This window comes from Phoenix dactylifera, chromosome 3 (genome assembly GCF_051530095.1).
Source record: "Phoenix dactylifera cultivar Ajwa chromosome 3, Ajwa_hap1_PhDact_Kaust_v1.1, whole genome shotgun sequence".
NCBI lineage: Eukaryota > Viridiplantae > Streptophyta > Magnoliopsida > Arecales > Arecaceae > Phoenix > Phoenix dactylifera.
Window position 1 is genome coordinate 34,965,802 of NC_143192.1, and position 24,237 is coordinate 34,990,038.

The window sequence follows — 24,237 nt, forward strand, 5'->3', positions numbered from 1 at the left end:
TCATACAATTGACCATGATCAATACTACTAAAAATATCTAGAAACCAAATTCACATATCTTCTTGGTCCCTAGCTTATGCATAATATGCATACGAAAACAAATAATTTTTATTTTGCACTATGCAAAACTACATAACAAAGTATTTAAACTAAGAATCCATCTTATTGATTATGATCTATACATGTCAAAATATATATAGATTGAAAATTAATAAATTTTAATGCTTAGATCATAGAAAAAAATATAGTCTCTTATTATTTTAACCATTCAATTTTGCACCTACTTGACACACAAGTTAGAGGCTATCCCAAAAAAATAATTTTTAGTTTCTGTATTTTAGCGGTACAACTCATGATCAATAATATGGATATTTATTTCAGATATCCTGTTATTGATTTTAAATTTGAGAAGATTAGATATCTGCTCCTATCTATATCTTTCTCATGTATGCCAAGGTACACCATATCATACCAAACCGAATGGTACAGAGTGTACTGTGTAGTATTATTTCGAGACTAGTACGTAGTACAAGGAGTACTGATATTCGGTACACTGAATTAGTGTTTGTATCGGACGCATCGACATAGTAATAGGATGGTATTGGTACAGAGCTCAGTATCGAGACAACGTACCTTGATACATACATACATACACACACACATATATATATACACATACACACATACATTCACACACATACATATATACATACATACATATACATATACATATTATGCATATGTCATAATCACAATCATCTAGCTTTTTACTAACTATTTATGGCGGGCTTTTTAAACTCTCATTCATTGAGTAATCCTATTTAGGATCATCTCTGATGTTGTTCCAAGTTTCTCTATATCTCATTCACTGAGTAAAATTTTTTCTTACAATTTTCAACACAAACTAAAGCATATATTTTTATAAGAACATCTTCAAATATTCACTATACGTGTCCAAACCATATCAATTGATTTTTCATCATTTTGTTATTAAGTTGCGCAACTCTTACAGGTTCTTTAATTTATTCATTTTTAAGTCTATCCTTTCTAATTTTACCATATTCAATCTAATTTTGCTTACTTTCTTTATTTTCTAGGACTCTAAGCAATGCAACATTGCAAGCCTTAGTGTTATCATAAAATTTTCTCTTATATCTTCAATATGTATGCCCATCACATTATATTTCAGATACATCTCTCTATTTCATCCAATCAACTCTAATTATATTATATTATATATATAATATTATATTATGTATATATATTATATCGTTCATATATATATATATATTAATCTGTCTCTCTATTATTTTGTATAATAGATCCTAAATAATAAAATCAATCATTTTGTGTATCTCTTGTTATCAATCTTGATTAATAATTACATCTTCATTTCTATTCTCATCAAAATTGTATTTTAAAAGCTTTATATTTATTCTATTAATTTGTAATCTCTTGTCCTTTAAAGTTTTCCTTCCTTACCATGGTATATCTCTTCAATATTATGTATGAATTCATCCAAAATTAATACAAGATAACACAAACTTAGTGGCAATCCTTGATATATGCTTATTATAACTAAAATTATTTATTGTACTGTAGCAACTCCTAACAATTGTTAATACCTTGGAGTATATATATCTCCCAATTATTTCAATAATATCATTTATATACAATCTTCCTCTTAAAGCTCACCAAGTTACTTTTTTTGCCACACTATTATAAACTTCCATCATTTTAACTATAAATTTGTAACCCCATGTGATGCATAAGTTAGAGACACAAACAATATGCAATTTTTGGTTTTTACACTTTTTTTCGGTATACATCGCCATCAACAATTAGATGCCTCATTTGGATACTTCACTGTTGGTTTTGAACTGGAGAGGAATAGATACTCTCTTGCCCTTAATGAATTGTGTCCTCTCATTTGGTAACAAAAGGTATGCATGCAAAGTCTTTTTCAGTTTATTGATCTCTATAAATGTGGTAAACCTTTCTCTTTTTTTAGACTAAGAGTAATGCAATTGTGGCAATCATAACCTTAGTCGAAGTAGAATCCATGCATGTGTATGGTTCCCATTATTAATTAAAGTAGGATATATGCATGATCATTAATAATTCATTTTCAACTTGACAACAATCCTCAAAAGTTGGTGCCAAAGTTATGCGGCAAGGCAACTTTTCTTAATCCATCTTATGTTGACATTTTTCAGTCTCATGAAATGAGCAATTAAGTATCTACAATGTTCGAAGGGAAACTAATATGAAGTGGGAAAGGGAAGATTAGAGGATCGATCCATAAGCAAATACGCAGGCAATATTTAAAGGACTAATTTCTGAAGGCATTTTATGTTACATTTGTTGAGGGCTTAATATTCTGACTGGGCAAATTTAGTTTTATCACAATATTGACTATATATGCTAATCGGTTTAACCATAGAAGATCAAGAATTGCTATTCATACCTTAGGTACCAATCTCATCAAAATTTTGACAAACTCCATGATAAATGATAGAAACTAAACAACAACCAATTAGACCATGAACTTCATTGTCAATTTCATGATGATAATCTTGGCTCTTATTATGGCTGCTGCTGATCACAGATAATGGCTTTCTGCAACACTCGACAAAATGGCCAAATCCTTTCTTTTTTCTGATCACATAAAGGCATTTTTCTTTTTGAGATATATATAATATCCCACGCCATCAAGATTGTATCATGCATGACCATTTATCAATGGTAATGGCAGTATCCATCTAACAATCTTTTAGAGCTATATATAAATGTTTTTCATGAATTTGATTCAACACCAACTCTAACAACAGTTCTGTCGCGCGAAGCTTGTTAGCAGAGAAAGAATCCCAAATGTCAATTATGAGCTCAAGATTCCTAAAATTTTCTGTATATCTGATGCATTACCACAAATTTTTTTCAGAATTCTAGTTTAATTAAACTATATATAGAATTGTATATATTCTGATTAATTACTCATGGTCATCACTATTTCTATTTTATTTTTTTTGAAGGGGCAATCATCAATAGTTACGCTATGAGGATTCATGGAAAATCTCAGTGTGCACTCCACCAGCATATATATTACTGTGAAGACACATTGATCATTCGAGTCCAATCATTCTGGGCACTGGAGATGGTGCCCGCCAACACTCAAATCATGCAATACGTAGCAGTGAAGTCTTTGACAACTTAAGGGTACACCTGCCAATAATTCAACATTACACAGAATTACCAATTACTATAAATTTGTGGTGGCTTCTCCTGGCTCACTTTTGAGCCCGTTTCAAAATGCCTGCTGTTTAGTCATCTCTCCATGCACAAAGATTACAATCTCTTTCACCAGACTTAGTAGTGCAGCAAAGTGGCCAATCCATGAAATGGAAGCGGACGATTCCCCCTCACTATTTATGGATGTGATCCAACAGCTTTGCCCTTTTTTCAAGTATGTACTCTATCGATACTTTGGGAAAAGATGGTGTGCATGTGTTGTTCTATTATGATGGTACCCTGTGGTTGCAGCAAACTTGGTTTTTCTTTCCTTTTTTTTGGCTTTTTTTTGGGGTTTGGGGGAGGGAGGACACTAATGAAGTGCTCTCTTTGGAGGAGCCCGGGGGGGGGGGGGGGAAGGGGGGTGTTGGAGAGAGAGAGAGGAACTACTGTCACTTCTTTGAAGATATATAAATATAGATATATAACCATCTTAATCAAAAGTTGTTTAAAAGTGATATCAGAACTTGGACTCCACTTACCCGCTTGAAAAAAGCCTAAATAATTGGTGCAGTTCCTTTCTTAATTTAGTGGCTAGCATGCGACCAAAGCTCAGTCGTAAGAAAAATTAGACAGTTTGAATGCATCATGTTCAAAAAGATCTAAATAAATAACACTTCAAATGACCACAGATATCAAAACTAAAAGAATATTATCTAGGGAGAAAATATGATGTCCACAAAATGGCATAATTTTTTATCTAAATATTAAAAACTAAATAAACGAAAGCATTTTATGAGGTACATGAAGTGAAGGCCAAAGGGCACCATAACTCGCCCAAACCAAGAAACACCTATGACGCACAAAGAACCAGATCTCAGATCACTAATTAATGAAGGAAAAAAGATTCACTACTTCTTTCAAGAAAAAGATAGCTCCTAATACTTTACATCTTTCTCACTAAGATATGGTAAAAAGGAAAAAAGTAACATTCGTTTTTTGGAAAGAGAATCTTTCTCATTCCCTTCTTGAAGGATGAGTACTGGATCAGCAAAAGGCCAGCTAAATCACCATATTTCATCACACCATCATCTTAAAAGCACCATATGACTAAGACTAACACTTAAAACAAAGCTAAACGCATACAAAGATCCATAAGTAATCCATTCATAATGTCTCTCATAAAATATATATCGACTTACATCTTAAAATGACCTACATTTTCCAATAACAAAGCTTTTTATTCAGATCAAGCAGTGTACTACCATGTATCTATATACTCCTATCGCAGAGTTGTCAAGGGTCACCGCGATCACTCCAGCAAACTAGCATCACGATGCACCGGCGGAGTATGTAGAATCTGGCCCTTTGCTCCCTCACCAACAGCCGGCACCTCCGGCTAAACGAGCAGCACTGTAAGCTCTTCTCTCTTTTGGCCATTGCCACCTTTCCCTTTCCCCTCTCTTCACGCCCTAAGTTTGCCACTTGAACTGAGGAGGAAGTGTGGGAGCTGGAGATAAGAGAGAAAGGGAGAGATGGTGGTTTTTCTATGACATCTGCCGGTGCTGAGTGAGAGACTCGAGGGTTTCTTTTATTCCCCCACCTTGTCCTTGCCGGAATGGTGCGAGTCCTCCACACCATAACCCAAGGTGGAGGCTCTACTGCAACCAGTTGCTACTAGAAATCGAGGGGGCCCGGGCCAGTCATTAATTAGGGTGTGGGTCCAGGTGTGGCTAGCTTTTTTGGTTTTGATGATCATCTCCCGGTTTGTGGTTTTGGACTTAATAGAACGTCAGATGGGGCTTGGGTCTTTACTTGCTCCATGCTTCTTTCTTTTGGGCTGTGCCAGGCCAGGACGGAACCATGATATGTGGGGAATGATCCTTTTGATATGCAGGGAATAAGAATAATTCATTGGTTAGACTATTTTTAGGTAACCATTATATAAGAGTCTTAAAGTCTGTCTCACCTGGGTTCTGGAATCCAGCTCAATTCGCCCTCTGTCCACTGGTGTGTCGGCAAGCTGGCTTGGGCTTCATCTTGTGTTTGTTTCTGGAACCTATACTAAAATATGAATTACGATCGAGGCTTAACCAATCCCTTTTTCTGTATGCGTTTGTGCGCGCATGCATGCCCATACGTGCATGCATGCGTGAGTGCACGCATGCCTACTTGCATGGCCAGCCCAAGCGGGTCTTCATAGAGGGAAAAACTTTGGGCTGAGTTATGACCTTTTCAGCAATCTTCTACAGTAAAATGGGATTTTAGAAGTGTAATAATCTTGCTTATCAATCTGTGATTTAATATCATTTTAATTTTTTAGGAAACATTTGGGACAATGCTATCTGCTGGTTTGGCACATACTGATGTATACATGATCAACCATCAATTTTCACCGTATCAATTGCCACAGACATTGACAATTTGATTCTGTTCGCTGGACTTGAAACTTGTGTATAATATAATTTTTTTTAAACTTCAATTGGTTTAATTTTGGTTATTTATACTTTGAGGAGCCGTAACCATTGCATATGCCATTATCCTAAAAAATATCATTTGATCGAACTAGGAAAGGCTTCACTACTGAATTATAATATAGTCTGTATCTTGTAACCATTTCTTCTACATGTTCAGGAAATAGAAGAAACTAAGAACTACAAATAGAATTCAAGAGACATGAAATAGTTTTCCCTTCAAAGGAATCTTCCCGAAATCGACAAACATAGTAAAATCATCACAAAAGCTGAAGGTAGTAACTGTGACAATCTTTTAGCCTAATAACTAAGCATGATAGATATGAAAGACCTGGCATACAAGTGGTCCATTCAAGACAAGATTGGCAACATCAATGCTTCCTTTCGAAATTTTAAGTATGATGGACAAAGAAGGAAGGAATCCAATTCCCTGAGGCCTAGTGAATATAGTATAGTTTTTTGCAGTGCCTTCTCTGAAAAACTCTAACATTAGCGGCACGATCTAGTGTGCAACGATTTCGGAATTTTTTTAGAAGGCTCCAATGCCTTTAGAAAAGTAGCTAGATTGCTCTCCTCTTAACCGAGGCTCCAAGTACTAATGAGAAAATAGGACTGCCTCATGATGCAAATGCTCAAATTGGCCTTTGCATTATATCGAAAACTTAACGTTCTTGTTAATTAGTGCAGCCAAGAAGCATACATCTCAAATAGACTGTTAAACTTAATTGGTATGCTGATATAAACATCTATTATGTTTGTGATCGAACAAATAATAAACTATTCAATAAAGTGCAAAATTGTTTTGCTCACAGTTCTCAGATGTTATATAGGCCTATAATTAAGTGGTCAAGAATTCCGTAAACTAGTTTAAATAACTCAAAAAACCAGGCTTAAGATTGTCCCTGCTAGATTTCCTGAATGAATGCAAGGGTCTCAAATGGGGTCAAACATGCAGCGTACGTGTGAGTTTATATGGGTTTGGCACGTATTGAATCATAGTAGGTTAGGGTGTATTTGCTCCACCTATTGTTGATAAGCATAAATACATACTAGTTAGCTAGAGGTGCGAAACGAGTCAGGACAAGAGACATGGAACAAAAATATTAAAGAGGCGTCCTCCGAAGAAAAGTCACATAAGCAACATTCAATCACAACCACCCTACAATATTCACTTTTCTCATGGCTAGCTAGTTTTCGTTTTAGGTACGACAAGGGTTATCAGCGAACAAAATTGCGTACGTGTCGATGATCAATTAAAACTTGGATTGGTTTAAACTAAGAGCATATTTGGTTGGAGGGAGTTGGACTTTTAAAATGAGAATGAGAATAAGTAACTTCCATTCCAACGGTTTGGTTAGGGGGAGTCTTATTCCTATTTAGATTTTAAGGAGGAACAAGAATATCCCAATCTCTCAAAATTCAATTCCAACTCTCCCTCAAGTATTCATATCTCATTCCCGGTCACGAATCAAACATATTAGGAAATATGGCCATCCTGACCATTCAATCTATTTCGATTCCGAATCCGATCACGAAACTGAATGTATCCTACTGGGAAAATGGTAGTGATATGTGTTAATCGACACCGGCAGACCTAATCATTGTAACCCAATCGCCATCAGAGGGTGGGCCTATGAAGTTGTCTCACTTGAGATATGGCCTTTGGCTCAATTGTCGCGCTGAGGTCTAGTGTGTCGGATCCCGGGTCACGGTTGGGCCTCGCTTTCTTTCTTGGATGGGCCCTCAAACTTTTGGGCATGCACGACCCAGTCCATGAAGACCTTTTAAACCCAATTATGACCGTGGCAAGAATTTAATAGCTAATTTTACTTTCAGGATGGGCATATGCAGGTGCGCTCCTCCGCTTCCCACTTTTTATTTTTTATTTTTCCATCTCCTTCGCTTCTATCCACCTTTTCTCAAGTATTAACGGAGCAGGTAAGTAGACGGAGATCACGCCCAGCCAAGTTGCACGCAGACCTCAGAAATAAAGTTCTAATTTTGTTGGTACAGTAATTAGAAAGTTTTTTCCCTCAAGGATAAAAAAAATTAGAGAGGCTTGGTTCTGGTTGATCTGAAAGTTATTAATTCACTCCATAAAAATTTCAATATTCCCAGCCTTTGCATAAATTTTAGAAATAATTCAACAACTAGAGATTGTAGCTTTCAGCTTTTTTCGGAGTGAGAATAAAGCATGTTCAATTTCTCCAGAGAAAAAAAAAGAAAGAAAGCCAATCACAGAATGCTGTTGCTCTATCCTAGATTGTTAAAATTGAACCTGGTATGGACCCAAACTTGAGCAGTTTGGTATGATTTCCAATTGCTTAGAGTGGTCAAATCTCTTGGTCAGACTCAAAATGGGAGATTTTATCAGATTACCTGTTCTTATGAACAGCACAAGCAAATGTATTACTGGGCTAGAGAGGCCCATAACTGGAACTCATCTGTAGATGGTGGGCTTAGACCGTGAAAAGATTTTTTTGGCTTGTATGTGGGTAACAATCTGGCTTCCTACATTCTTGAGCCGGTTTTTCTCGGGAGCTCATTTCGGGTCACTTGAAGCCACTTTCAAGAGTCTTTTTTTTGAGATGAAGTGAGGCTCAGCCAACCAAAATTTTAAGCTACTTTAGAGTAACTAAATGTCCAAATCACTTGCTGCATACTCTTTTTTGATGAAGGAAATGACTTGGAGTGCTCATTTATGGTTTGGGGAGGGCTCTTTTCCCCTTTTGTTCGATGATGAAGAAGAAGAGAAGAAGAAGAAAATGATGATGATGAAGTAAATGACTTGGGGTGCTCATTTATGGTTTGGGAAGGGCTTTTCCCCCCTTTGCTTCAATAATAATGATGATGATGATGATGAGGAGGAGGAGGAAGAAAAAGAAGAAGGCAAAAGGCAGAAAATTCATTCACAAGTCGATTTTCATCATTATCTCCAACCTAATATTCTTGTATTAAGGATTTTGAATAGTGCATTAAATGAATTTGTTTTTTGATACTTGATAAGTCTTTGAATCAGTTTATAGAAGGTTACCATCCAGAAGAGAAGTGTTTTCTTAAACCGCAATCTTCAAGCAAAGATGAAAGGGGGAAAATAAACAATGTAAGGCCACTACTTTGGGCATAGTGGATGGCTTGGTCAAAATAGGTCCCATGCATGGTGTCTCTCTTGGAAACGTGTATGTTACAATATGTATTATGATTGCAATATAAATGGACAATGAGATAATTAGAATGTGGATGAGAATCTCAGGACTCTCAATCACAACTATCCCATGTGTAACAATGCTCCCTCTTTAAATTTAGCTCTACCAATTTTATTTCATTTTGGATGTTGGATTTCATTCACATCGATGTGTTTGTAGGTGACAAAGATGTAATTAGACAGATTTGGAATTTCATATGTTAATAAATCTAGAAATATATATCTAGGGTTGATTGATTTCAACTCTAACCTTATCCACCAAGACATAGGTCAAAATCCAGCTCTTTGTGGCCGATCAGATTTAACTAGTAGACATCCTCTCCTTGAACAGCAATCCCCCCTATTCCCTCTTCCTGAAAAAGCTTCGAAACACTGGAAGATTTAAGGTTGGCTATGCACTTGCATGTGATTCACAACTATGAATACTAGCCATTTTATAACATTTATGCTGCATTTGGATGTAGAATAGCTAATTACCGCTTGAATATATTCAATTATTGGTATTCACTCTCTAAGATTGTGCTTGGATGCTAAATAGTTAATCACCCTCTAAATAACTTTAACCATTGGTAACCAGCTAAATATTCACCCTTAACCAACTAAATAGGGAATAAAGTTGTTCAATATTTGGTTGATACTCACCACTGACTATTTAATACCATCACACAAAAATTGATGGTAGTAAAGAAATAGTGAAAGATCTTGCCTGCCGATAAAAGTGGTAGAGAAAATAGGGAACCAAGGGGTTGTTAAAGTTATTTCATTCTCTCCCTTGAAATAATTCTGCCCCGGTTATCTACTTTTTTTGCTGATTGACTGAATAGGTGTTTTTTGTGCTTTTTAGATTGGTGTTTGATTGGTTAGCTTGATAACCTTATGTTATTCACCCTCTAATTAGCATCTGGACACAGAGGCTCACAAACTAACCGATGAATAACTTTATTCATTGTTGCTCCCATAATTAGTGGGACAAAAATGTGGGAAAGTGAAAAACTAGAGGCAAAAGAGAGTTTTGAGTAGTTAAATTTATTTCACCTTCTTCTGGAAAAAAAAAAATTCAAGTGAAAAAAGGATGTACATTTTTCTCTCTTCTGCCAAATAAATTTATCCACTTTTTTAAGCGGAGTTTGGCTGATTAACCAATAACTTTATGTTATCTATCCTTTAATCAGCATCCAAACATGGCTTCACTTAATATGTTAGAGTGCCTCTACGGAACATGATACCGACATCTTTCGTAGAAGATCCTAATACATCAACCAAAGTCCCATCTGTTGGGCTATATTTACTTTGCCCCCTTCACACCGAAGAGGTTTGTAATTTTTCTTGCATCTTTTAGGGTATGAGGGTTGTAGATGATATACCATTTTCTATATTAATCCTTGAAGAGCATGAATCTATGACACCTCTCCCCTTAGAGCAGAGCTAAGGGCGGCTTGAGCGGAGATCAGTTATGCGAGATCTTGTTTGGAGATGAATTTCATCTATCTAGAGGGCAACTCGGCCATTGTCATCAATTGGATTTGTAGGCAAAACTCGGAGGCGCATAGACACCCATTATTTCTAGATATATGGCAGTATGCCAGGAAGTGCACCATATTCAAGGCAAGTTATATTTATCGCGAGGCGAATAGAGAAGTAGGCTGGTTTGCATCGTTTGTAGCCGATCACTTTGGTGAAATGCTGTGGGCGGTCGGTGTGGCCTTGCTACCTTCGTTCCAGAATTTTTCGTATTCTGACTTACTAATTCCAGATATATATGGTATATCCGTCATAGCAAAAAAAGAAAAAAAAAAAGAGAAAAAAAGCATGGATCTCCTTTTTACCCTTCCCAACGGTGATTCAGGCTTTGTCCTTGGAAGACATGCCTTGGGAACTTAAGTTTAGCATTTAAATGTATAAATCCAAGCTAAGTTTGGCTAGCTTTTGCTTTTTATTTCATCGGCGAGCTAAATTTGAATATCTATCTGCTATTTGTACGAGCAAATCTTTGCCAAGAAAACAGCCTAGAGACCCATATATTTCTCCTGGTTGTGCCATAAAATTCAACGACAAGCTTCCATTAGCATATGCGCATTTATGACACAGTCCACCATTTATTGCTTCACCGTTTCTGGCCAACAATCCGTTCAGATTTTTTCAGCGCAACGTAGAGCAGGTTGGAACTTTGCCTTGCCCGTGATACTTTTAAAGAAACGGATCGAGATCCAAACCCCTCTTTTTTTCAGATCACACACGAGGTGGGTATATAACTTGTGCATCAACTGTGTTTGCGTTAATATTCTTTAATCAATTGGAAACCTTGGGCAACTTGTATAGAGAGACTCCATCATTCATTCAGTCGACATGCCATGTATATATGTATTCCTACGTGAAGTAGGACTCTTTTTTCTATTATTTTGATGCAGAAGTAGTATAACATCTTTGTTATAGCAAATTAAAGAAGACTTGCATCACCCATCATCATCTCAAGCCCTCTGGATAATAATAATAATAATATATACTAAAATACATCTAAATGAAGAAACGTATACAGTATAGGATTCCTCTCACAACACCTTGGAGATGCTTCATGGCTTGTGATGTCCCCCGGTGTTGCACAGCATGGACCCGAGAGCATGATAGTTGACGTACCGGCTTGGGGCCGAGGGTGGCGGCCGGAAACCCCTTGGCTTGCAACCCCTGATGACCTCCCTGCTGCGAAAGAATCGATGCTTGTCATGGGGTCGAGTTTGCAGCGTGACATACTCCCCATGCTTTGGATTCAATGGCCTCATCGTGGTTGCAACCCACGCCGAGGAATTTCCGGTGACTCCGAGCCCCAGAGGAGACAGTAGTATTAGGAAGAGAAAGGCCATGGTGAGAAGAGTAGACATTTGAGGCAGCACTGGTGGCTCGTAGTGCCTCTTTGTTTTGCAGTGCAGGGAGGGAGGTGGGATTAAAAGAGCTTGGAATGGGTCTTAAATAGACCCGTGAAGACCGGCCAGCGAGGGATGCCACAGCTCATTGACAGTGAGCAAACTTGGTGGACTTGGCGTGAACACCAGTTGTGAGTTGAGGGCCCTCCTCTTTTGCTGCTCTTCCGGACCAGGCAGGTGGGGATACTCGTGTCCACTTTACTACCAGCTTCATCTGGCGTTGTCAAACCCACTGTTGAGAGTTTGAAAGCTGCCAACTAATCTAGTTGTGGGCAAAATATATAGCCATGCAGTAACCATCCTGGAGTCTGGACCTCTGATGACGAGGCTAACACCACCTCTCCTGCCACCATCAAGTACGTATCCAGCGAAGTTGATCTTGAGAAAACTCGAAGATGAAGGCTCACTGGTAAAAAACAGTATCCGACATACTACAAGAGCAGAATTAGAGCCCTAGGTGCCCCGAGCTCTTAAAAGCCCATCCGAAGAACAAGTACGAGTGACCTCTGCCGCTTGAATCCGAGCCTGCTCCACGACTAATTTGGGTGAAGAGTTGCTATCATTGCTGCATGAGGCACCTATTTCATGCACACCAAAAATTAATTTCCTTTGCTGCATGGCATTACGATATTGATGCAACTTGTAAGAATTGGTTTGATCCACGAAAAATGGTTGAATGCTGAATTGCCAAGTAAATATTATATATTAATCTAGATATTTTTTGTTGGGTAACTATTAAGTATGAGTGCCCCAGTTAAAGCATTTTCTGCTACATATGGTGCATTACAATTTTGATGGGCAATTGGAAGCTATCTCATGTTTGGCTAGCCAGAATACTCCAAGACTCGACGTTCATCTTATTCTTAAGTAGAGACTGTAATAGGATTAAGCATTACCGCATTGAGGTTTGTGCCCTGGTAAGTACATTTACCATATAATGGTGCTCCATATATAGAGTTTTTTTTTTGGTTTGTATTGTTATAATTTATTAGTTAACAAATTGATTTTAAAAATTTAAGCTAACAGTGGATAGGATAACAAAGTATCCCACACTAACCGAGCTTTGATAATTTGCTGATTAATAAATTGATCCCAAAAGCTAAAATTGATAGGGAAGGAGCAGCAATATATATCAAGCTTCACACATTTGAAAGAAAAAAGATCTTTTCTTTATTCACAGCATTATAGCACTACTAAGTACTGAGTAGTATCCAAAAAAAAAAAATCAATTTTGACGGATCATATCATGACTTAGATGCCACATAGTGTAAGTTTTTGAAGCACATGCATGGAAGAATATTAATACAAACCAAATACATTTTATTTCATTTTATAGTGTTGACTTTGGCTTCATGATGATAGAACAAAACTTCTAAATCTTAATTTTTTTTTCAATCTTAGAAAAAAATAATGTGAAGATTATATTTTCATTTAGCGGAGTAATAGAAAAGCAACACATTAATTGATTACATGATCTTTCTAGTAAGCTTCCTTATCAAGCAGATAATTTCTAAATCGTTTTCCTCAATGCTTTGCTTGCAGCATATCAGCCCTCCATGGGGCTATTTCCAGTGCCCATGCTTTCTTTTGTAAAACCAGTTAGCTAGCTATCATAATTTATCTTGGTTGGTTGACCTTTTTGCCAAAAGGACGGATAACAAAAGTCAACCCAAATCTAAGCTTATGCATCGTGGCGCGAGACTACGAGGCCACAACTCCCATCGAAGCACCCACCGGGCGGTGCGACGAACCTGCCCGGTCTTAACTCTAGACATCATCCTCACCTGCCTCACTTTCATCTCGTGCCACGAGTCGCATGTAGGATCCGTGGTTAGATCTCGATGGTTGTCGGCTCGTAGTTGGAAAAAGCTAGCTCGGATACTGGAAATCTTTGCATATTTGGTTAGGTTGGCATTCAATTCGGGGGCTCAGCGGCTCATCCGCTCACTCTGAATTAAGGTGGACGGTGATGGGGACTTGACCAATTTTGGCCGTAAAATGTATTCATTTTTTTTCACAAATCCGAACATAATCTCAAGTTGGGCACTCAGCAATCCTTGGCAAGAGTTACAGACTTCGAAGTTGCATGTGTACAAAGAAAAGTCATAAAAAATATAAGGAGATAAATTACAAAAAATATATATTAAGATTAACGATAAATTATATATACATCTAATAATTTAAAAAAACATAAACTTATCTTTCTCAAATTTATTTTTATGCGACACTTTTAACCTATAACTTAATAGAACGTAGTTAAACCGTTAACATTAAATGAGATCCAAATATCATATCATGAAAAAATTCAAAAATAATTAAAATAATTTTAAGTGGCATAACAACCATTCAAGGATATAAAAAAAATATATGCATCAATCTTTCCATCTAAAGATAATTTTGACTTTTTACATGAGATAAACTATTTCATTATTGCCGTTAATTTAATTAAATACAAATATAAATTTTATAAATTATTAGATATAAATATAATAAATATAAATTTTAAAAAAAATATATAATTTACTTAATATAAAATTTATTTATATTTTTATTAATGGTAAATCGAGGATGGAAGTGACCAACCAGTGATGGCTCCACTAGTTTGGCATCTCTCTATTTGGGAGAGGGCCAACGTTTAGAGGATGGGGGTAGGGCCAAAAAAAAAAAAAAGTCACAAGAACAATAAATAATTGCATAAAGAACAACACGGCTCAGCGGTTTCCGACCCGCACAGCTGGTGAGCTCTAATTGGCTACTAGAGGTAGGTCCCGCTAGTAACGGAGAGCGAGCAGCGGTATTTTAATTTATTAAGCGGCGTTAAGGCGCTGTTCTCTCTCAATTTCTAATTTTCCTCGTTGGATGGGAGATACACAAATGTTGTCCAATGAACAACTGCCACCTATGCAGCCTAATCTGAGCGGAAACAACCGAGCCGCACCCATCACAAGCAATCTTATTACATAATATCGTACTTGTAATTTGGAAATATATTTTGAATGGTCTGAGAATAAGTTATAAAATCCATGAATATTTTAAGTAATTTGTTGTATTCTAATTCTCTAAGAATGCTATCCAAAAAAAAAAAAAATGGTATGATGATCTTTTAGACCATAGCCATCCATTTAAAATAATTAACAAAATTATATGTTGAAACTGAGATCAAAATAGCCATCATCTAAGATAACAAAATTAATCATTAAGGGTGGGATCACAATTTCTCAAACACAAGGAGCATATAATGGGTGGGAGTCTAGACAATAGTTTAATTAGTCCTTTAAATTAATTATCATACTTGGTTGACCGTAATCTCATTCTTGATGATTAGACTGTACTTTTAGTTCGAATACTTGATATGAATGGTTATAGTCCACATGACTTATCATATTACTAATTTTGATGGAAGTCCACAACAAATATTTTTATTTGGATGGCTTTGATCTAGGAGCAGAGATATAGGAGGGGAATGGGGAGGATCATATATGAGATGGGATTACAATTATTCATTTTTTTTTAAATGTGTCACATGAAAATATAATATTCTAGTACTAAAAAAATGACTTTTCTATGACTGAAGAGGCAAAATTGATTTATCTTTAACTTAATATGATGGTATTGAAAAGTGGCAATTAAAATATTACATATAAGACTGTCACATATCAAATTATATGCGAGAAGTTTGTGTTTGGCTTAAAAAAGAGCTTTCACGATTAGTAAACAAACTGAGCTAGAGGAGGCTTGAGTCTCTCTATCAAATCCTAAATATAAATAAATGATAAGTAGGTAATACATTTTCTTTTGTTGAGAGAAAACTATATATTTATTTTAACTATTGCCTATCAAATAAATATTTATTTTAAGCTATATTTATTTAATAAAGAGTGGCATATACAAATAGTTATCTTGAACAGGTGACCGAGATATAACTAAATTCACCGGTATATATATACAAAATTCTTGAGACATTTCAAATTTTCACTGAATCCATTAAAGGGTTTTTATTTATTTATTTATTTTTGTGAACTGTTTGAGCTCAGCTTGATAACGAACCTAGCTGAGCTAGGGCAAGACCCATTGGAATGGCATAGGATAGAAAATCAAACTAGTCATTTTCATTGATACAGAAACTAATAGTGTATATGTAATAAAAGAGAAAATCAAACTAATAAAAGGATTCCGACAATGTAAAAGAGATTAATAATTAGGCACATTAACGTAATCCATACCAATTCCACTCATATCAATGATGTTATAGTAACCTTACTGCAATTTCTCAAAACATTTACAGCCTCTCTGTCACCCCAAATCCCTAACATCTAATGCATTGAAACTAGGTCTTCCTTTGCTTGAGGGAGAGAGTTTACAATTGAATGGCATACTCCCTACTCCTAAGGAGCTTTCTGCAAATGCCAAAGGACAAAGTACGGAGTAATAATAAACAAATAAGGTCCCAATCAAAAACATGCATGTATACAGTAACAGGTCTTAAGATGGCTTAAACTTCTTCGGCCCCTAACGTCTTTGAAAGTTCTCTTATATGCACAGAACGACTTCAGAGTACATCAGATTCTACTTTTTTTAATTAATTTTGAATGGTCAGTGGCCTTTATTAAATACTTCAATCATTGATAGCCGATAACTGCTGTTGCCTTTCACTTTTCTGAAGGTCAGTTCACATTGATAAAAGTATCGTGGTGAAGACTCGCCGTGAGCTTACGTGCACGCCACATGCCTGCTAAACATTTGTGTTAGCCATAAAAGTATGAATTTAGAGTTTGTATTAGATAATGTTGACTTAGTAGATTGATAAAAAAATTTTGTGTTGATCATGCCTACTCTCCCGTAGGCCAGCTCACATTCAGGGGCGGCCCAATGTATTTAGAGGCCTAAGGCAAACTCACTAAAAGAGACCTTTTTTTAAATAATAAAAAAATTTTAATAAATGCAAAATACTTTAAAAATTTATTTAAAAATAATTCATTTAGCTTTTTGAGATGCAAATTTACTAATCAAATATTTTGAGTGCTTAAGTGAATATGAATGTATGCATGCACATGTTATGTAAGCATATAAATGAAACTACATATATTGTATAAAATCTTACGAAGGAAATTTCTGAATTCTTCAGGCAGCTAATACACTAAACTCCACCGTTGTCAAGCAATCCAAATGAGAACTTTGAAGCGATGCATTCACAATAAAGGCGCCGCAAATAGCGCATTGAATAATATACACCATTAAAAAAAGTTCATAGCAAGAACATATGGAAATTAAAATTATCAAATGTCTTAAAAAATAAATTAACTGCTCATATACAACAACATAAGAATGTAACATGTCATAAAGTAAATTTGATAAAGCCCATAGCAAGAACAGAATGCTCGGCTCAAAAAGTATCCAAACATGAAGCACATATGGAAAGAGAACCTTGCATAATATGTGGTGATAATTTCAGAAAACGCTTGTGCATTTCAAAATTTTGAAGAGGTAAAAATTAATCATATAGGCCTACATAACAGCCCTAAACATATTGAAAAAAGATTATCTAGAGTAAAACAGATTAGAAATTCATAATACAACAAAGAATACGCAGCTACAAAAATCATAAATTCAGACAACTAGTATACCAAGAAACCAATAACATTATCAGTATCTCCACATAATCTTCCGCCCAACAAACACTACAAGAGAAAAAACGCAAGCCATAAGATCTTGTACCTCAGAAGTCAGAACAACAAAACCTGAAATCCCCACCCCCCAAATCCAAACTTTCCATCAAATCCAACAAAGAAACAAAAGCCACCTCTAAATACTACTTAAAGGAAAAGCTAGACACTTCAAGATTCTCAGGACTAAAAAAGATCAAACAAAACAATAGATCACAAATTAAAATTCAAAAAAGAGAGAAGAGAAAAAGGAAAAAATTTATACCCATATTTGTTGCAGAGATTTGCGAATCCACCCGATTTCAGCCAGCCTGAGCCCGAGGGCGGTACCACTGTGGCCCGGGCTGCAGACGTCGACGAGCCAGAACCGGAAACTTTGACAGAGAGCAACCCAACAGTCATATTCGGCACGCAGCGATCATTCACCGAGGAGTCCTTCGAGAAGGATGACAAGGAGGAGAACTGGGAAGCCGGGGTCTTGGACCAATCGGAAGTCCTAGATCGATTGGCAACCGAGGGGGGGGGGGATAATCATTGTCGGAACGGCGGTGGCAGGCAAAGAGGCCGAGGGGGCTGCGATCGACGACGTCACAGAATAGGAGGCACTGGCCGCAGCGGAGGGCAGCGGAGGCGGCGAGGGACTGGGCCAGGTAGTTGGAGTAGGAGATGGTGATGTGAATTGCCATGGCTCCGATCTTGGAGAAAAGGAGCAAGATCAGATGCACGGGGTCTAGAGGAGAGCGCGAAGGGATCGAGGGGAGGCTCGAGATCACAGAGAAGAAACCCTTTCTACAGAAGAGATCACCGGATCGAGATCGGAAAAGGAGAATCGAAGGGGTTACGAGGAGACTAGGGTTTGATGGACGGGATTAAAGTTAGGATTTCATTGGTTTTCCAAGCTCTCTTCTTCCTTTTACCAAAAAAAAAAGCTCTCTTCTTCCCTCGAAGGGAAGAGAGAGAGAGGGGGGCTAGGAGAGGCCAAGAGACCTCTACTTTTCAGACTGTTTCCCACGTCTTTTCAGCCTCTGGTGCCTTGGTGCGATGGGAAGTAGGCAAGTAGCCCATGGTCTAATGGAAGTAGCCTCTTGCAGTGCAGTGCGGAAAGTAGCCGTAGCACTGTAGCAAGAAAATTTAAAATTTTACTGTAGCTCGTATTTCTCTGCGGTGGGCCTTGCTTCGGCCCGAGGCCTTAGGCGACCGCCTATCTCGCCTAAGGGTCGGGCCGGCCCTGCTCACATTGATAAAGGATCCTGGTGATGACTTAACATCTGTTGATGCGTACTTCGCATGTCCCTGAGATATATATCTGTAATGGCCATAAACTTAAAGGATGTGATTAGAAAAATGACGACTTACCAAGCTGGTAAAATTTTTTTCATTGATATAAAAGCAAATGAAGCAGCTGATTAGTTGGAGAGTATTATTAGAGACAGCAAAAATTTGGCATGCCATTACCTAAATTATTTAAAATTTTCATTAGGCCTCAAGAAAACTTACTTGGTCATGATTTCATATTTTAATTAATGAGATATGTTGACCTCTTCTTCCGGTGAACAAAAATATTCAGCTAGTCCATGCTAGTCGTAATAATATTGTCATGATAAATTGATTAAGTTTTACGTGTGAGTTATGCATGCAAAAGCGATAGCACCACCACCACCATTTCATTATCTATGAAATAATGATGTAAGAAAGAGGAAAAGAGAACAATGGATCAGGTTTGTAGAATAACAAACCCCCATCTCAGCTATGTACCTAGATCATAATAGCAAACAAATTAACTCAATTAATCCCACCAGTTCTCTCCAATGCTATAGCAATGTTATAACCGAGGAACTCATCTAAAAAGACCAGCCGGAAGGTATTATTTAGGTTCCTAGGCCCTGTATAAGCATCCAAGTTTTACCCAATGTATAGCTGATGTAGGACTAATACACACGTCCGCACGGATCCTCACACACTTCTCTTGTTTAAACCCTAGCATCCTCACCAGGCTAAAAGTTCAAATTTCTTCAAATCTAATTACAAGCACTATGATTGGCTTATGGTTAGCTCCAGTGGACTTGTATTGCTGTGCCCCCTAGTTCATATAAGTCATGGGCCAAATCCGCTCTGATTTTATTTGTCACAATCTAGAATCTCATCCAAATAGACTAGTCGGAAGATATTATTTGAGTTTTTTGGCCCTATATAAATATTTAGTGTATATTTGATGTGGGACTAAACATACACCCATACATATCCTCATAGTCACTGTAATACCACAACCTTTCTTGTTCTTATTCTTTACAAAGAACCTGATTTTCGATCTTATTCTTGTTCTTTGTAGAGAACCCGGTATTACGGCTGCGCTGCATTGTCTTCCTCATTGCTTGTCTGCCATGCCGCTAGCAACAGCTAGCGTACTCGACGTCATCGAGGACTTCGGCATCCTCTCTCTCTTCCTTGCAGCAGTTGCCGACCATCAGCATATATACTTTTCTTCTTTTAGAAAGTCAAAGCCTGATTTGGCTTCTTGTTCCCCCAAATTCCAGCATTAGTTAGAGCTAATATGCCTTCCTTATTGGTTGGTGGTTTTCTCTTCAATAATTTAGTCCAGAAGGTCTATCCGGAAATGCCAAAGGGCAGGACGGTGACCTCAAAATTAGTTTTTGTCCCCATCGCAGCGTCTGTGAGACTCTCGCGCATGAGTTGCCGAGTTGGAGGAGACGTCATTGAGATCGCGTAAAGCCGCATTATTGCTGGTTAATTAGCTCATCATTCTCAAGGCTTTGGGCTCTGGGATAACTTCGATAACTCTCTAGGCTTTTCGATGGGGTCAAATTGATGGGTGGACGAAGTCATTCAACTTTTAGCAGCCATCAAACGTTGACTGGTGTGGGTGCATTGTGAGATGCGTGTGACGAAGTGAGGAAGAAAGATTTAGTGCAGCTATCTGATCACTGCCCTTCTCTGATTAATTTCTAGCTCAAACTGCATACATCCTTTAGAGATATATAGATGATTTTTGTTCTTCAAAACCTCTTAATTACATGCCTCAACATTTTCCATCAACTTTTTTCCCAGCTCTCAATAGATTCATCGAAAGGGTTTGACCACTAAGAAACACGCAAGCAACTTTAGCTCATTTTGACTAATAAAACTTTTTAGTTCTTTTAAATAAAGTTAGAAGCATCAAAAGAGAAACATGTTGTAGATGTATTAATTCTTTTCAATTTGTCATATTAGATTAAATCATGATAGATGAGTTATAGTCGGTTGAGTGAGGTCTTATGATCGCTTACAAATGCACTGAGCAGACTCCTTACCTATATCATTCATTAAAAATCTGATATAATATGTGGTTTATTCTATCTGAAATTCCGTAAAAATAAGGTTGCACGGTCGAGTGCTAATTCTCAACACCAATCCATACCTCACCGGGAGCATCAGTCTTCCATGGCTGTCGGGAATTAGTGCAGTACATAGGTCATGTGGATGACCGGCGAGCCCCGTGTACCATTCTATATATCAGTCACCGTACGCGGGGGTTGAGTTAGGGATGGCATGGTGCGGCGAAGCATTTTTCTTCTTGTTTTAGGCTAGCATTCTAAAACAATTCACTAGAAGGAAAAATGAAAGAATTCGGATAACTAGAAACAAACAAAATAATAATAAGAAACATAAGGTAGACTAGACTGAAATCTTTACACAAATCCGAGTAACAAATACATACCCAAGTAACAAATAAGCATGAAAAAAGGACTCTGATAGAAAGTAAAAACATGGCAATTACCACAATGAGGGATCCATTTGTGGTGAATCATCTATGAGTAAAATAAAAAATTAACATAAAAAAATTTAATAAATATTCATCAGTCAGCTTGGTTAATAATTTAAACAATCATTTGGGTTGGAAGAACTTGTAATTAATCCTGAAATATTTAAACAATTACAAGAGCAGTGTTACCATGTGATGGAAGAATTGATATTTGTAGTCTCCTCTCTTCGTAGCATCCACTCTTATTCTCTCTAGTTATTCGCAAAAGAAGGGCGTGCAGCTATCAAAAATTAGGCTTGAGTTTGGTTGGGAGCCATATTCCCTGTTCATATCTGATCCTTGGAACATCCCATGGGGCTGGCCCATGGGCCATTTCGGTGACGCGACGCCGCGGTTGCTAGCCGTTTGGAACTCCTCCTTAATTTGGCTCTTCCATGGTCAACGACAACTCTCTTTAAATACTCGTCCAAACTCTCCCTCCACTCTCAAGCCACACTCCTTCCCCCCAAGCCAACAACCAAACACTTTCATCCTCCCCATTTCCTCAATTCCATTCCACACTTCCCTCCGATCAAGCTTCGGCAAGCAAGGAAGGAAGTTCAAATCATGGCGGAGGGTATCGGTGCACCGGGGAGCTCGATGCACGGCGTGACGGGGCGAGAGCCCACTCTCGCCTTTTCGGTGACCTCGCCGTCGGTGCCGACCGACACCGGGGCCAAGTTCGACCTCCCGGTCGACTCCGAGCACAAGGCGAAGGCCTTCAAGCTCTTCTCCTTCGCCAACCCCCACATGCGCACCTTCCACCTCTCCTGGATCTCCTTCTTCACCTGCTTCGTCTCCACCTTCGCGGCCGCGCCGCTCGTCCCCATCATCCGCGACAACCTCAACCTCACCAAGGGAGACATCGGCAACGCCGGCGTCGCCTCGGTGTCGGGCTCCATCTTCTCCCGTCTCGTCATGGGCGCTGTCTGCGACCTGCTCGGCCCCCGTTACGGCTGCGTCTTCCTCATCATGCTCTCCGCCCCGACCGTCTTTGGCATGTCGATGGTGTCGAGCGCCGGCGGCTACATCACCATCCGCTTCCTCATCGGGTTCTCGCTCGCCACCTTCGTGTCGTGCCAGTACTGGATGAGCACCATGTTCAACAGCAAGATCGTCGGGCTCGCCAATGGCACCGCCGCCGGGTGGGGCAACATGGGCGGCGGCGCCACCCAGCTCCTCATGCCCCTTGTCTACGACGTCATCCGCAAGATCGGCGCCACCCCCTTCACCGCCTGGCGCATCGCCTTCTTCATCCCCGGCCTCATGCACGTCGTCATGGGCATCCTTGTCCTCACCCTCGGCCAGGATCTCCCCGACGGCAACCTCGGCACCCTTCAGAAGAAGGGAGACATCAACAAGGATAAATTCTCCAAGGATTCTTATTTACCAATTCCCTTCAGTTAGCAATCCAAAGTCGGAAATCCTTTTGACTAAAATCAACTCTCTGTTACTCAGATCTTCACTTAGAAACCTTGTCTTTATCTCATTTTAGGTGCTATGGTATGCCATCACAAACTACCGGACTTGGATCTTTGTCCTCCTCTACGGCTACTCCATGGGGGTGGAGCTCACCACCGATAATGTTATAGCTGAGTACTACTTCGACCGCTTCGACCTCGACCTCCGCACCGCCGGCATCATCGCGGCATGCTTCGGCATGGCCAACTTCGCCGCCCGCCCCTTCGGCGGATACACGTCTGACCTCGGCGCGCGCCGCTTCGGCATGCGAGCCCGTCTCTGGAACCTGTGGATCCTCCAGACCCTCGGCGGCGCCTTCTGCCTCTGGCTCGGCCTCGCCGAATCCCTCCCCATCTCCATCCTCGCCATGATCTTGTTCTCCATCTGCGCGCAGGCCGCGTGCGGCGCCACCTTCGGCATCATCCCCTTCGTCTCGCGCCGCTCTCTCGGCATCATCTCCGGCTTGTCAGGCGCCGGAGGGAATCTTGGGTCAGGACTCACGCAACTCCTCTTCTTTACCAGCAGCCGGTACTCGACGTCGACCGGACTTGTGCTCATGGGGGTGATGATAATGGCCTGCACGCTGCCGGTGACGTTGGTGCACTTCCCGCAGTGGGGGAGCATGTTTCTGCCGCCGTCGAGCGACGCCATGAAGTCGACCGAGGAGCACTACTATGGGTCGGAGTGGAATGAGGAGGAGAAGCAGAAGGGGATGCACCAGGCCAGCCTCAAGTTCGCCGAGAACAGCCGCTCGGAGCGCGGCAGGCGTGTGGCGTCGGTGCCTACACCGCCGGATGTGTCGCCGGCGCATATAGTATAGAGAGCATGTCCTTAACTTGCTCCTGGGGAAAGAGCAAGCTAGCTCAGAGAGATGAGAAATAATTCTCCAAGTCTAAATTTGTCCTATGTAGGCGTGCTAGTGATGATCTTCTCTTTCATTTTTCCCTTTCTTATATATATATATATATATATGCCTACATTGGAATGCTATATTGCATTCTATTTAGAATATGATATGTCTTACTCACCCCTTATAATGGCACTCAGAATGTTTGATTTGGAGCAAGAATGCAAAGGTTCGCCGCTTAAAATGAAAATTAACATTAAAACTTTTTTCACTAAATTAGACTCTTTGGCTGGGGAAGAGAGAATTATCCAGTGCACTCTGGACTTATTACCTTTTGATTTTTTTGGATGTATTCATACCCGCTATATATAATACATCCATTTCAGCAAAAAAAAAAAAAATAATAATCTAGAATTAGATTGGATTTTGAGATTCTATTTTGGCATGTCATAAGTTCTTAATGCGAAGGAATGGAACGTGGCTACAGCATAAGTTCTTGATGCAAACAAACGTGACTAACTCTCATTTAATCTGACTTTAATTGCCTAATTTTAACCAAATCCAATCACAAAGTATTAGAACTTTAATCCAACCCAAACCTAAGCTAAATTTGGTTTGGATCAGAAAGTTGTTGTTGGCTTA

The 24,237-nt window shown here is 38.8% G+C and overlaps 1 protein-coding gene across 1 annotated transcript; it reads left to right on the forward strand.

The window, feature by feature from the left end:
• The first annotated feature begins 21,736 nt into the window (after window positions 1-21,736).
• On the forward strand, window positions 21,737-23,996 carry LOC103696931 (high affinity nitrate transporter 2.4-like). Its single transcript, XM_089929589.1, has 2 exons — window positions 21,737-22,662; window positions 22,781-23,996. The coding sequence occupies exons 1-2, from the start codon at window positions 21,855-21,857 to the stop codon at window positions 23,566-23,568; spliced, it is 1,596 nt and encodes a 531-aa protein (XP_089785715.1). The 5' UTR covers window positions 21,737-21,854; the 3' UTR covers window positions 23,569-23,996.
• Window positions 23,997-24,237: the final 241 nt, after the last annotated feature.